Source organism: Trachurus trachurus (assembly GCF_905171665.1).
Source record: "Trachurus trachurus genome assembly, chromosome: 8".
Taxonomy (NCBI): Eukaryota; Metazoa; Chordata; class Actinopteri; order Carangiformes; family Carangidae; genus Trachurus; species Trachurus trachurus.
Window position 1 is genome coordinate 13532640 of NC_139905.1, and position 15445 is coordinate 13548084.

The 15445-nt window shown below is 40.9% G+C and overlaps 1 protein-coding gene across 3 annotated transcripts in view; it reads left to right on the plus strand.

Annotated features, from left to right (window-relative positions):
- The window catches only part of brd4 (bromodomain containing 4), a 32980-nt gene that overhangs the window by 9993 nt on the left and 7542 nt on the right, over positions 1 to 15445 (plus strand). For all 3 annotated transcript variants that reach the window (XM_083977477.1, XM_083977475.1, XM_083977476.1), the window contains exons 2-11: positions 10670 to 11060; positions 11578 to 11715; positions 11800 to 11935; positions 12028 to 12359; positions 12494 to 12877; positions 12971 to 13099; positions 13754 to 13984; positions 14077 to 14309; positions 14669 to 15000; positions 15139 to 15234. In XM_083977477.1, coding sequence (XP_083833603.1) covers positions 10812 to 11060; positions 11578 to 11715; positions 11800 to 11935; positions 12028 to 12359; positions 12494 to 12877; positions 12971 to 13099; positions 13754 to 13984; positions 14077 to 14309; positions 14669 to 15000; positions 15139 to 15234 — 2260 coding nt within the window. In that variant the 5' untranslated portion in view covers positions 10670 to 10811. The remainder of the gene's footprint in view (positions 1 to 10669; positions 11061 to 11577; positions 11716 to 11799; positions 11936 to 12027; positions 12360 to 12493; positions 12878 to 12970; positions 13100 to 13753; positions 13985 to 14076; positions 14310 to 14668; positions 15001 to 15138; positions 15235 to 15445) is intronic.

Consider the following 15445-nt stretch of genomic DNA (forward strand, 5'->3'; position numbering starts at 1 on the left):
GACAAAGTTGGAATAGATAACTCTACCACACACTTTGTGGTAAAAATTTCCATTTGGCATTACTCAGTCAGTCCTACAGTGTACAACGGTGACTATTCATCACTTTGGAAATATCACACTGATAAAAATTAGTGACTCGCTCATTGTTAAAGGTTATACTATTAGAAGATTGGGACGAGGTGTCAGCAGACACATAATTGATTTTCAAGGGACTTAATGTCAGCAGACACTTAAGTAGAAGAAATGCTAATTCCAAGCTTGACCTTAACAGATTATTAGACACATTAGCAATGAATAATAAATCATGGAAAGCTAATAAAATACTTAACATATATTGTCATTAAATCCTCATTGTCACTCTCAGCTACTTAAGCACATTGGGTATTTGAATCTACATATAATTAATGCCATTGTTTTGGTGATCAGAATAATTGAATATCCTACAAAAGTCCTGATCTTGCTGTATTAGTTTAGTATTATGATGTCATATGATAAAATATGATTCTGAGTAGTTTAGCAGCATTATTGAGCGTTGACAAAGGGCTTTAACACACAAACAGATGGTCGTCACACACCACTGGCTCATAGTCTGTCTCTGACCATGGTCCATAATTTTTGGAGCTGGCATCTTTTGCACTAGTTGACCATTATTGTCATTCAGCATCTTGAATCAGCAGTGGAGGTACTTGGAAAAAGATGTCTCTCTCTCTCAGTAATTGTTTAGCCTAGCAACAAGTAAATTATTTGATTAATTAGTTGCAGTAACTTTTTCACCTTTGCCATTTCTTTTTTCCTTATAAGTTATTTGGCCATAGGCTGTCAATGCTACATCAACGTAGAGATGTTACAATACCATTTTTTTCCCTCCCGACCCCTATTTCGATACTAGTGCTGCGGGTATCGGTTGATACTGAGCGTGTTATTTAAGAAAAACTCTATATAGTTAGTATATACTACTAGCCTATGTCTGTCTGTATGCCTGCATGGCTTTGATATGATTATCATTGTTGTATGGCCTGGTTCAGGTTAAACCTTTTGTAAAACATGAATGAATACAGCAAATGGAAGCCATTTAATTTTCTTTTATTGTCTAGTTTGACAGTCATAACTGAAAAAATACATGTTTGCTGGCAGGTGTTTTCACACATACTGGTGCACACCAGATGGAGAAATTATATATTGTTTCATTTTTCAGCTAGAAGGCTACACGTTTGTTTTCACTCTGGTCCACACACCACGCCACTGGCAGAGCATCATGTTTTCATGACGACTGACCAGAAAAAGACGCGTGGTAAGTCATGTTTACATGACTCCAGATTGTAATGGTTTTTGTATTCGTCCCGTGCCGTAACGGTACGGGGGTCACAGTTCGGTGCACACAGTCACACGGACGAATACGTCTGAGTGAGTATTAAAAAAAAAGTTGAGTCCTCACTCCAATCCAGGTGGTGGGAATGAGCCGAAAAGCTGCCTGCAACTGTCATAACAGATGAAGAAGAGAAGTGACGAGAGCAAAGTACTCTCTAGTGTGGAGTTATAGCAAAGACTGTATAAGGAGCCGCCCGCCTCATTTATATCACCCATGTCGGAAGACTTTGGCTTCTCAGTGAAACACAACGGCGACGGCACACAAGTGGTCGACCGGACCATCGGCGATGTTTCACGGATGTACCGTGCGTCGCTAGAAACGCATCAAACATGTTAATGCTATAAGACGACATCACCCCAATATGTCAATCACTGGTGCAAGGAAAAAGACAAGTTGTGTGCAACAACTTATCCCCGCTCCTTTTAAGAATCCTTTATAGTTATAAATGTTTTAAAATGGAAAAATCCTCATCCAGATGAGGTTGTCAGTTTATACTACATCCATACCAAAGCCTCAGTCATTAATGCACACTGGGCATCCAGGTACAAACAAGAAGATTTGGTTTTCACAACTGGCAACTTAGTTACAGTAAATACTACAAATGACAAACAGCAGTGATGAAAAGTCAGACTTGGACCAATGACAAGGGTCAACTGTTTCTTGGTATAAAGTGGTTCTAACAGAATTGTTTGCGGAAGTCTGCATTTCTGCCAATGCAGACTAAAATGCAACCCCAGCAATTTAAGGGGCTTAAAAAACCAGAGTGCAATGTATTCCCTAGTGCAACTATGTAATTGATTTTCCTGGGATGCACATCAAGTTGCATCAAGTTGTACAATGAAAATTAATGTTTCCATGATTGCTCAAGTTCCTAATGGTGATGAATCAGTCATCTTCATCAATATCTGAGTGTTTATCTTAATTTTTTACTTCTCTGTTATGGTTGTCACAGTCAAACCAAATCTCACTGATGGAGCCCAAATCCTAGTTGAGTTAAATCAGCCACTTACACATTCCTTATCAACTAACCAACCTGTGACTACACACACAGTGTATTTGCCACAGGTGATAAAAGCAGTAATTTCAATCTATTGATCATGAGGTTTTAATGTAAATTAGCTGATAATGATTGGCAGCCGATAAATCGGGGCATCCCTACATAGTAGAGTATCCATAGGTAGCATTTGACTGCAGCTGCTCACTGGAGTAGGGTTGAAGGTGGGTTTATGAAAGTAAATAGGTGGCGACAAGGCACAGAGTGGTGTTATTGGCCTCGTCACTGTGGTCCCATTAATTATTTAATTCTCTGCTTTCAGGCAAAAACAGGCCATCAATCTAACACTTAGTGAGGGCCTCAAGTGGAATATGCAGGCCTATATCTTTGCCTGAAACTCACCCCCCACCCCTCCTCACTCCACCAACATACATGAATGATTAATGGTTTTCTTTCATGAGGGACGCAGACATCTTGCTATTATGTGTCCCTCTTCCATGTAGGATGTTCACTGTGAGGCTGCACACCAGACCAAATTTCCTGGTGTGAGATGAGCAACCCCCACCCCAGTAACCAGAGCTGCTTCCTCCCTAGAAAACATTCCTCAGCAGTCTGCAGTGATGTATGTCCAGGTCAAGGGTCAACTGTTATTCCAGATCTGAGAGTGATGTAGGACATGCAGGATGTCTTGATTGACCTCTGGTGGAGGCTTCTGCAGCCTTGATTAGTCTCACATGCCAACGTTGCTCGGAACAATTCATCACATAGACTGGTTGGATATGATGTCACAATTGACGTCAATAACCAGGCTTGATCACGCTCTAAATGAAAAGAATAGTCACAGTGCTTACAAAGCAATGCTATATTATTTAATTGTAAAGTAATATTATCAGAGTCGGGGATCTGATTATTTAGCTCAACTGTGGCAATATGCGTTATGTAGATTGATTCAGTGTTAATTATCGAAAAAAGGCATCACTGCTAGACTTGTCTTAAATGTATCTACACTAGGGATGTCACTCACGATTATAGATTTTCTTGGTAAAATTATTGTCAGAAATAATGACGGTATTACAATTATCACGATTATTATGCATTAATTAATTTCACGTCTATGAAGGTGTAAAATTAAATTATGGTCAAAAAATATTTACATTTCATATACACAAGTATCTATTAATATAGGACCAATTATTAATCCCCCAAGGGAAATGTTTGAATTATTTCAGTGATTATTGGTGATCTATACAGAATGTTTAAGTTTATTTTAAACTTTTTTTAAATTGTCATTAAATCCTCGCTAACATCCACGCTAACATCCACGCTAACATTTTAAATACCTACCAATTCAATGTTAGGTTGATCCTTACGTACCTGATCTGCCTATATGGTTCCGACAGTATTGAGAAATGTTTTCGATTGATTGTGGAATTTAATACCGCAATTAATTGTGAAAACAAGTAATCGTGACATCCCTAATCTACACTGTGTATCTCTTGTTGAAACAAGTAACATCTCTGGCATTAGTAAATTATGAATCAATAGAAGGAAAAAATAAAAATCTGCATTAGTGTATAAATAATTTGGCAAGGGATCGTTTGATGTCCTGTATTGTTTGATAAGTTACATAATCAACTATCATCTTCAGAGAAACGAAAGAGATGAATCAAAATGAAACTTCACTTTCATAATAAACATTATGACTTTAAGTAACCAAAAAAATGGTTCAGCAGGTTATATTTAACAATATTTGTTGTTGTTACTTTGTCTCTGTAATAAGGGGGTATAAAACAAGACATAACAAAGTAAACCATTCCATTGCAATTATAAGTCAGACTAAAATCTCCTTAATCCTGTCCAGTTGTTTTTAGATGCCAGGGAAATACAAACAAAAATGCACTGAACAAGCTCTGTCTCTCTCAATGTGTTCTTAAGTTGATGGTTGTTACCTCCTAGGATCGTTTGTAAGGGCCTAAATGACGTTATGTGTACTGCAACTACCGTAACTCTTCTGATATTGTGTTTCAGTAACAATACTTAGCACTGAGATAGTGGGAAGTCAATTTGACTGAGAGTGCAAACAATTAGCAATAGCATCACATTAGACTGCTGGGAAGTCTGAGTAAGTTTTAGATACTCAGCATGTTTACTACAAGAGTCTGAATCCTTCAAGAGGTGTCTTTCATCATCCTTAATTCATTGCATCTGTTGTTTGTTTACACTCATATGCCAGTCACTGATGATGTGAGTGTGCTTGTCACTGATGTTAATGAGCTGTTGAATACAGTCTGGCAGTATTTGTGTGTAGATGAGACAAAACAAAACACTGGCAGCCAGCTGGGAGATGCTGATACTGTACCTACCCTTCTTTTGACATGAAGACTTCCTATAGTGCTGGCTCCAGAGCTGTTCCTGCTGTAGATGTTACTGCTTCATGTCCTCTGTCACCTGGACTGCTCCTGCCCCCAACAGTGTTAAAGGGATAGTTCAACATTTTTGAAAATTGGCCCATCGCCATGATCCCCCTAGTAATAGCAGTAGGTTCGTTACCTTTAATTGTTGGTCCAAGCTGCTTTTAGATCGGGGGAGAAGAATACCGAGTGGCGCAGCTACACTACGGAGGCTAATGGAATTTCTTGGTTTTGCTCATCAAACTCAGCAAATACACAACCAAAAAACTCAAAAACGCTGTGGTGGACAAGTTGTGACCTGCACATTTACCACGCTATGAGATAATAGCGGAAAGTTAAGAGAAGTGAAGCAAATACTCGGAACTACTTTCTTCAGTGAACCACTGGTCGGAGGGACACAGTGTGCGCACCTCAGCCAGTGCCGTAGTATACGGACGTATCTGCAGTAAACAGGCGCTTTTGAAATCACTCCGCCGAGCAGCCGTCTAGAGTGTAAAGTCCGACTTTGCCTCTAAAACAACTCCATCTCGCAACTTTCCGCTATTATCTCATAGCGTGGTGAATGTGCAGGTCACAACTTGTCCACCACAGCGTTTTTGAGTTTTTTGGTTGTGTATTTGCTGAGTTTGATGAGCAAAACCAAGAAATTCCATTAGCCTCCGTAGTGTAGCTGCGCCGCTCAGTATTCTTCTCCCCCGATCTAAAAGCAGCTTGGACCAACAATTAAAGGTAACGAACCTACTGCTATTACTAGGGGGATCATGGCGATGGGCCAATTTTCAAAAATGTTGAACTATCCCTTTAAAAAGCTGGCATACCTGAGTTCAGCTTGTTCTTCTGTGTCACCTCTAGGCTTTGAGTCAACGTCATCTTTCCTTAGGCTTGTGTCATTAAGTCAGCATCCATTAAGACTTTGTTCACAGCCTTGACAATGAGAAGGGATTGCTACTAGAGGATTCCCCACTGATGGCTCAGTTGTATTACTGAAAATAGGATGCGGAGGTCTTTTTTGTATGATAGTTATCTTGACCCCCTCATCGATATCCTCTCACATTTAAATATCAACAAAAGGCTCTATATAGGTGACATACAAAAATGCAACAGAGGGCTTTGTACTATGGTAGTCTTCTCTGACACTCAGAGAACCCAATATTAAGAAGACTGTACAAAATGTATTTGAATGTAACTGAGCCAACTGCATAGAGCTAGACGTTCACCACTGTTGACTGGAAACACCCTCTATACGTTAGGTTAGGACATGCTCCAACCCAGCCCTGTGTCCATATTGATTTGACCCTTGTCCAAGCCTTTCAGATCTTTACACCTATCATATACTATATCTCCTGCAACCAATGCACTGAATACACAAACCAGCTGTTCACTTCTTGGTCATGCATTTTATCACAGGCCACGAGAGGCTCAGTTGTTATGAGGAAATATTTTTGTTCATGATCATGAGTGTTTGTCAATGTGAAGAGCAGTGGTCAAAGCATGCAAATGTGCATCGTCATCAAATTATGTAAAGCCAGCCTTATCCTGAGTAGTTTTCCCAAAAAACAACCTTCTCGTATTAGCCTGGGACAATACCTTGGTGTTATCTGTGGGTGCCATCTTAAATGGTCAGAGAGGGCCTCAGGAAAAATGTCTGTCAGACTTCAAGCTTTGCTGAGGGAATTTTAAGTTGTCAACAAATAATCTTCCTATAACAATTTGAAGATATTGGAGTATTTTGTATCGAATTTGTTTGTGCTCAGCAAAAGTTAGAATTGATAAACCATATTGATTGACTAATAAACATCACTCCCTGTTACAGGAATCCAATCATATTTGCTGCCAATATGCATGGGTCATTCTTTGTCAGACTTCCTGGTGACTTTCCCAGATGTTGTTATACTTGTTTTACTAGGTCAACTCTTTTTGTTTGGCCTAGACTAAACAAAACATCTCTCTCCCTGTGATGTTGGTCATGGACAGTGTGTTTGCAATACATTGTTCTTTATGTCCCGTTACTATTTAAAAAATAGATAAAAATAGCTACCAGAAAAAAGTCTACAAACTCCTATTTAGGTAGGTAACTTCATTATCCCCGAGGGGGCAATTCATGGTACAGTGAGCAGTGTAGAAAAATAATAATAACATAATTTAACAAAAATAATAAATCAATTTAGGAAGTATGAAAGACTTTAAATAACTCAAGAGGATTCCAACTCTTGCTAGGTGCTACTACTACATTAAACCCCTCTTTACTTAGCGTTGTTATGAGCTGCCAAATGTTCCTGAAAGTAAATTGTGGCGAGTTGGGGAGAACTTCTGTGTTTTCATAACTTTGACAGCCACTCATCAGTTGTCATAAATCTGACAACTGAGACTGGTGGTAACACCAGCTGCTGAAGCTGTCTATAGCAATCTCTTATACACACCTGCACAGTACAGTGCAATCCAGTGCAACAGCAGTTGTTCAGACTGTCAGAGGTATTGATTCAGCGCTGGTAACTCAACAGCTTGTGTTGATACACTTCTTAAATTCCTAAACAGAGAGTGGGAAAATGAGGAGTCGTCTGCAACATTTGAGATTGAGAACCTTTTATGTGATTTCTGTGGCACTTATCAGGACTAATTAATTCATAGTTTATTGAATACAGGATTTGCAAAAATCAACCACAGTGGCACACTTCAGTGGACAGAGGTAAAGCACAGTTGAAGTTTGCACAGCTCTTATACCTGTTGTACAAACAGTCACATTCCAAACTTGAGATGACACAGGGTTTGATCCTTTGACGGCTAATTGAAAGCACTTCTGTCAACGCCTGTCAAGTATTCATTTATTTATTTTTTCCTTAACGGTGACAGTGCTCATGTGGCATCGGTTGATTCAGTTGACAGCTGATTTAAGAATCTTTGCTTTCTTTAGGTTTAAAATAATACGCATGTTTAGTCCACCTGTCACATGCCACATGTTGTTGGAATACCTGTCTCGTAGCTGACAGAGCCATGTGGTCACTGCGTGAGTGGTTCGCCATATGACAGGAACGGCCAGTTTGGCTGGAAGGTGGTAGACTCAAACTTGTCTAATGACTTCTAACACCAGTCACTAGACTATGGCCAGGTAGTTTAACTTGTTGTCAGTTGTTTATAGTGCAGTGATTAGTTAACGAATTGAAGTCTATTGACAGTAAATAAATAAACTACTTTGACAATTGATCATTTGTTTCAGTGATCGTGTTGTCCTAATCTTTCCAGAGCAATAATTTGATGTCTTTTTTTGTTTGTCATTTGTCAGACAAGACAAGCAAAATGAATACCTTCCTAAGACAGCTGTCACATGAATTACCTCTGCCAAGGGACTTGTTTTCACTGGTGTTTGTATGTCCATCTGTTTGTTTGTGAGGGTCAGCAGGATTAAAAAAAAATACTGACCAGATTTTCACAGAACTTGATGGAGGGATGAGACAGGGGTCAGGGGAGATGAGAACCCATTCAATTTCAGGTCAGATCCAGATCATTTGTAGGATGTGAATCTACTGTGATGAGTTTTTCCTTCTGAACTGAACTGCTGCATCTTGAAAATAATCAGTAGTTGCAACTTGCAGCCCTACATTTGTTTTGTTTAGTCTGTTTTTGTGAAGCCAACTCCGCACAGCTTTGAAGTATGAAAGTATTTCTTTCAGCATTTATTTCCCAGCTTTGAAGTTTTGCCATATTGAGCAAAATTAGCCATGTGCACGTTCATGTCTTGGGACCGGACACAGTTTGTACTTGTTTATTTTGGTCTTATTGTCGAATCTTCTTGCCTCGAGCCACACTTCCAGTGCCATCTGTGTTACACCGGTGCTGTTTTTCCTCATGTGTTGCCATTTAACATATTGGTCATCTAGTCAGATTCTCTGCTGCTGAGTGCCTCAGGCAGGTTAAGACAGCAATCATGTGGTGAACAAACTGCTTCCCTCTTCTCAGAAAGTGACTCAACAACAGGAATGTGATTAGTCACAGATCTATACAGTGGAGTGTGTTTATCTTTAAGGTCGTTCTGTGGGGGTGGATTTCAGTGTGTGAGACTGGAAGACAAACTTGTTTCTAATAGAGACTTGATGAATACACAACCTTCTGATGAGCTCTTTCTCTCACAACATTATTGTTTCTCGGACTATTTTTAGCCTTTTTTTCTCTCTTCGATTATTATTTGGCCTTGTTGTCGTCTCTCCAGCCTCTGTGTGTATCTTGAATATGATGTCCCTGACTGCCTGGGAGAGGACATGATGTAGAAATGAGCACTGCGTAGTGGAACACACAGTCTCTCAGCTGCCAGATGACGCTAACCCCCCTACCCCTCCACCCTTGTCCGCCCACATCTCTAAACACTCCCAGGTCCTGAGACAGGGAGAGGAGTGGGAGGACAAAGATCCAGGAAAAGCACACATTATAGAGCCAAACCTAAACCTAAACAACTATTGAGCTCCTCTGAGAACAGTGCAGAATAGATCTCTGAGGATCTGAAGTCCTAAATAACTAGGCCTATATGAGTTCTTAAAAAAAAGTTCAAGATGCTTTGTATGTCAAATAGAAGACTAAACATTTTATGGTTTCGTTTTGACGCTCCCCCCTTTGTACTTTTTTAAATCTATTGTCTAATACTCTAGCACCTAGTAGCACGCAGTTTCCCCTACTGCCAGCTCATTGTTTTCTTGTAATTAAAATGCATATCAAGTTAAGAGGAAGTTGTGGGGTATAACATAATCTAAGACTGTACTTTAAACCTTTAAGTGTAGCTGTACAGTGATAGTGAAAGAAATCTTGTATCTCTCGCACTGTTAAACAGGATATTTGGTCTTCATTTTCAGGGTCAGGGAGCGCTTGGACAATACAAGATAGTTAATATCACCTTGACTCAGTTTTAGACAATTGTGCTCAACATTTTGACCAGTCAGTCACTCAAATAAACAGTAAATTAACGAATACGGTCTTTTTCAGTGATAGTTGTAGTAGGCTTTCATGCTATTGCTTGATTGACTGCTGTTCCTGGACAAGAGACAGACAGTGGAGCCATGACAACTAGCCATTCACAATTTTCTTTATCAAGACACCTCGGTTTCCTCTGTCATTACACTAATGGAAAAGGGGATGTTTTAAAAGACCTTGTTCATGTGATGTACCATCAGTCTGAGTGATGTCAGAAAGCAAAAGTCATTTTTAGGAGACGCACTAAAAAGCAGGGTAAAAAACTGACCATGAAGATAGAAAAGGATGAGACGCAATGAATCATTTAATATCGGTGCACTGTTTTAGACGGTCTAGTCTGGAAGACATTCACTGTGTTGCACTTGTCTACAAAACAAACCATTAGTAGTTGTGTGAAAGAATGAAGAAACCTTGATAGTGAGGTTCAAACCTTGTGCGTTTTCTCACCTGTTCTCACCTGACCATTTGCTGTATGAAGTTGGTGTTTTTGGTTTTTTAAGGCACAAAGCGCTATTTCTATGGCCACGGTGCAAAATCAAAACGAGAAACTGGATTAAATGTGTTTGTTAGTAATGTAGAATGATGTACTTTCACTCTGGTTAACTATACTTTTAGTTAATACACCTTATATTTGCTGGTTTTCACTAGTGGTAAATTGATCAAAACTTTACTTTTGTACATTTGTAATGTTTTGCACCCTGGATCCTCAACTGAAAGAGAAGAGCACTACATCCTGCAGTGAAACAGTGGTTAATGACTGATCATGCTTTTACTTCTTGCTGTGCATAAAAAGCTTGGTATCAGAGGTCTATTAAACTATGCAATACTTAATGATTCCATAAAATGTTAATTATTTTGTTACAGACAAAATAAAGTGAAATCGTATTGATGACTGCTCAGAGACCCCCTAATGACAATCTGCTCTTTTTCTCTCTCCAGAGAGTCCAGCGACGAGTGCAATGGGATCAGCGGTGCTCTGTCAGTGGAGTCTGTGCCGGGGCCAAGACTGAACTGGTGTCCTGCCAACACCACTACCCCTGCCCCTGCTCCAGCTCCAGCTCCCGCTCCGGGGCCCGAGCCCATGCCCAACCCTGTAAGAATGGGGGACGGCCTGGATGCAGCGCAGATGTCGGGCAGCAGCAGCAGCAGCCAGGGGCAGGCCCAATCTTCAGGAAACCCCATATTCCCAGAGTACATCAATCTCGACAGGCCGAAGCGCCAGACCAATCAGCTGCAGTTTCTCCTCAAGGTGGTGGTGAAGGCCCTGTGGAAACACCAGTTTGCCTGGCCCTTTCATGCACCGGTTGATGCAGTCAAACTTAACCTGCCTGTGAGTACTAGCTTTGTCCTTGTGTGTATTGTAAGCCTCACACCTCAAAACATGGTGAACATCACATACAAACTTCCACCAGGTTCTCTGCATGAACCCATTCAGCTCTTATGATTTTACATTTACCGCTTTTTGCAATTACATAACCTATTATCACAAATCAGACACAACTTTCTGTTGGTGGAAAAGAATAATCCCTTAAAGTGTTGTAAACACAATGATTTAATTTGTGAGTCTTTGTCTGCAAGAACACAAATGTATTTTCAATCACAAAGATGATCAAGAGTTTTTTTTAAACAATGTATTGACAGCATGAATTACAGAAGAAACTTAGTTCGAACATAAGTCACTTTGGTTAATTATTAAGTTGATGTTAAAACATTTGTTGCTAAATTTGTGAAACAGAAGCAATAAGCGATAATGTAAATTATAGAAGTTTAAATATGCCAATAATGCATGGCACAAAAACACTTAAGTTTCTTTCCTGCAATGATGTACTCTTATGTAATCTTTTCAGGACTACTACTCAATAATCAAAACTCCTATGGACATGGGATCAATCAAGAAAAGGCTTGAGAACAGTTACTACTGGAATGCCCAAGAATGTATCCAAGACTTCAACACAATGTTTACCAACTGCTACATATACAACAAGGTAACATAATCCTAACTACCACCAAGTGTCCCATGTTTTGATGTGCCTTGTACTTTTGCTAAGAGTGTTTGTCTCCCCCTGCAGCCTGGAGACGACATAGTCTTAATGGCTGAGGCTCTAGAGAAGGTTTTCCTCCAAAAGGTCACAGAAATGCCTCAGGATGAAATCGAGATTGTTGTCATGACAGGGAAAGGACGTGGACGGGGCAAGAGAGAGGGAGGTAAGGGATTTCCTCCTCATATTTTGTCAATATACTTTCTTGGAGCTGTACTTTCGTTGAGATAGGATAATCATTTATGTTCTCTCGTCAAGGTCTAAACTTGAAACCGGGGGCCATCATTGATCCTTCGTCCACGACTCCTCAAACCCGTGGTCTGTCAAACCTCCCAACACCGCCGCAGACCAGAGGACCAGTGCAGGGCCCGCCTTCACTACCTCCCCAGCCTTTGATGCAGGTCCACGTGCCCCCGACGTTACCTAGCCATGCGCCAGAGCTTGGAGATCCCTACTCCCTGGCCCAGTTAGACTGCGCTCCTCAAGTTCCCATCATGACTTCTGTGCCTCCTCCTGCTCAGACCTCCCTTCCCCCAGCATCCATCCAGAGCACGGCCCCCATGCTGCAGAATTCTATAACCATGACCAAAGTGAGTGTGGCTGACAGAAATATACCAATCGTCTCTTTTTTGCATTAGAGCTTCAGATTACGGCATCACTAATAATTTATTTCCTTGTCCTTTTGTCCCACGTCTGTGCTCTCTTTGTGTTCACTGCTATCTAGCAAAGAAAGAGCCAGAAAAGGAAAGCAGACACTACAACGCCCACAGCAAATGACCAACTCAGTGAATCTTCGCCAGCAGAGTCCAAATCTGGGAAGACACTACCCAGGCGAGAGAGTACAAGACCTACGAAACTATTGAAGAAGGAAGCCCCAGACTCTCAGCATCACATAGGCATGGGGATTGGACTGGGTGGACCAAGTGGAGGTCATAGCCCCAAGCCACAAGATCAGCTGGGATACTGTGCTAGTCTGGTTAGGGAGATGCTGTCGAAGAAGCACGCTGCTTACGCCTGGCCATTCCACAAACCTGTTGACGTGGATATGCTGGGACTACACGATTATCATGATATCATCAAACATCCCATGGACCTCAGCACTGTCAAGGTGCGTTGAAGATCAAAGGCACAATCAGTTTTTTTTTTAACAGAGTGGACTTGTGGCATGGCAAGTAATTAATATCCTTGATGTGTTCAATAGGCCAAGCTGGAGAACAGGCAATACCGTGAACCCCAGGAGTTTGCTGCTGATGTACGATTAATGTTTTCCAACTGCTACAAATATAACCCACCAGACCACGAGGTGGTAGGGATGGCACGCAAATTACAGGTAAATATAGTCTCACATGCACACAATGTCACCGTGGTATAATAAAAAGAAAACAAGCAGGCAGTTCATCTGTTTTGAGTTTTGTTAATCTTAATACTTCAAGCTGATTTCTGCTTCAAGAGGTTAGCCATTTGCCAGTGATGTTTTGATTTGCATCTGAAAGAGAAAACTGTTTGAGATTAATCATGTGCACCATTTGTTGTGAAAATGAAAAGTATTTTCCCCAGATTATTCACAGTACAACACAAATACGCCCTGAGCCAGAGGGCTTTAATTATCTAGCTGACCTGATTCAGACCCTGAACTACAACATGTATTTGTTTTTGTGTGTGTGTGTGTGTTTTTACTGAACATTACTTTGTTCCATTTATCCTTTAAAATTCTGTCAGTGCAGTGTGTCAGGAAACAAACCACAAATAGGCAACTCGCCAACAAACAAAACAATTCAGAAAAGCAAACATTGAAAAGACATTTAATACACAATGATCTGTAATGGTGGTCAGTCCAAAGATGTCAATGGAAAGTCCAATTTACATACGTTTTTTTTTTTTTTTAAAGGAGAAGTAAAAAGAAGCTCAAGTGATTTGAGTTTCTTCCTCCAAACATACAAAATGTTTTTGCCTCATTTCATTTGTTTGTCTTTTCATTCTGTAGGACGTCTTTGAGATGCGGTTTGCCAAGATGCCTGATGAACTTGAGAGCAAGCCTCTGATTTCTGCCCCACCTCCTACACTTCACCATCCTGCTCCTGTTAAGCCCCAGCCTCCTTTGGCCCACGTCGCGTCGTCTTCAGACAGTTCCAGTGACTCATCCTCTGAGTCTGAGTCTTCCACAGATGACTCCGAAGAGGAGAGAGCCCAGAGGTTGGCTGAGCTCCAGGAACAGGTCAGTGATCAGAGAAGTTTCACAGTGGGAGTAAATTAGTAGTCCAGCGCTTGTTACCCTTTGTTGAGTTCTGGTCTCTTCTCTTGATACAGTTGAAGGCTGTCCACGAGCAGCTGGCTGCCTTGTCTCAACCACAAGCCAGCAAACCAAAGAGAAAAGAGAAGGAAAAGAAAGAGAAGAAAAAAGACCATAAACATAAGAAGAAAGGAAGCATGCCAAGCCTAGTAGATGAAATCCAGGATGCTACACCTGTTCCCCAGATCTCTAAGAAGAACAAGAGCAGTAACAATAGTAACAAAGAGCTTGCTCCCAAGAAGAAATCCAGGTGGGTATTTAACTTTGTCCATGTCAGGCTGTTGGTGAGAGCAGCTCCTTGATGTTAGATGTTTCTTTTTTTGGTCGCACTGTACAATGAGGTATCACACTTGGTCATTTCTTTGATCTTGTTTTGCTCCTCTTGGTCATAATATATATAGTGAATTCAGGAGCATCGGTCATCTTGCAAATAGGTATGACCTTAAGACCATTAATCATTATAATTCTAGGATGCTGACTGGTATCTTTAGGTCATCTTTATCTCATCTTAATCTTCTTCATTTGTAATTGTTTGTTCTTTTTTTTTAGGTGTTTTTGTAGAAATGCTTGTCAGTGTTTGTAAATTATACATGTGTTTTTCCTCTGCAGTAAAAAGGAGAGCATGAAAAACAACCATCCCTCCAACCTGCAGCCAGTCCCCAGCCTGGAAGACGACCTGGGGGCAGCTGGGTCATCGGCCACTGGGGAGAAGTGCAAGCCTATGACATACGAGGAGAAGAGGCAGTTAAGCTTAGACATTAACAAACTCCCTGGTGACAAACTTGGCCGTGTAGTGCATATTATCCAGTCCAGGGAGCCTTCACTGAAAAACTCAAACCCTGATGAAATTGAGATTGACTTTGAGACGCTTAAGCCCTCCACTCTACGCGAGCTGGAAAGATACGTGTCTTCCTGCCTCCGCAAGAAGAAAAAGGTTCCAGGTGAGCCCCTTTCAGGAAAATCTAAAATCTGAATCTGAAATGTTGTTTACCTAGAAATATGAAATTACTTTGGTCGGTTTATTTCCCATTTGATGGTTTATCTTGGATAAGCATGAACGCATCGTTGCTCTTTTGCAGTGGAGAAGACTGTGGAGTCCTTGGCTACCTCCAAAAAGGCTGGATCCTCCTCAGAGAGCAGTGGCTCCAGTTCAGACAGTGAAGCTGAGGGGACAGGTAACACATTTTGAATATTACCACTAAAATGCCCAGACAACCCCTTCCATCTGAGCTTGGTTCATAGTGACAGCAGGTTAAACAGGGTTTCCAGACGTCCCTCTCCTTGGCAACGCTTTCCAGCTCCTCCTGGGGGATCCCGAGGCGTTCCCAGATGAGGAGGGATATATAATCCCTCCAGCGAGCTCTGGGTCTGCCCAGAGGTCTCCTC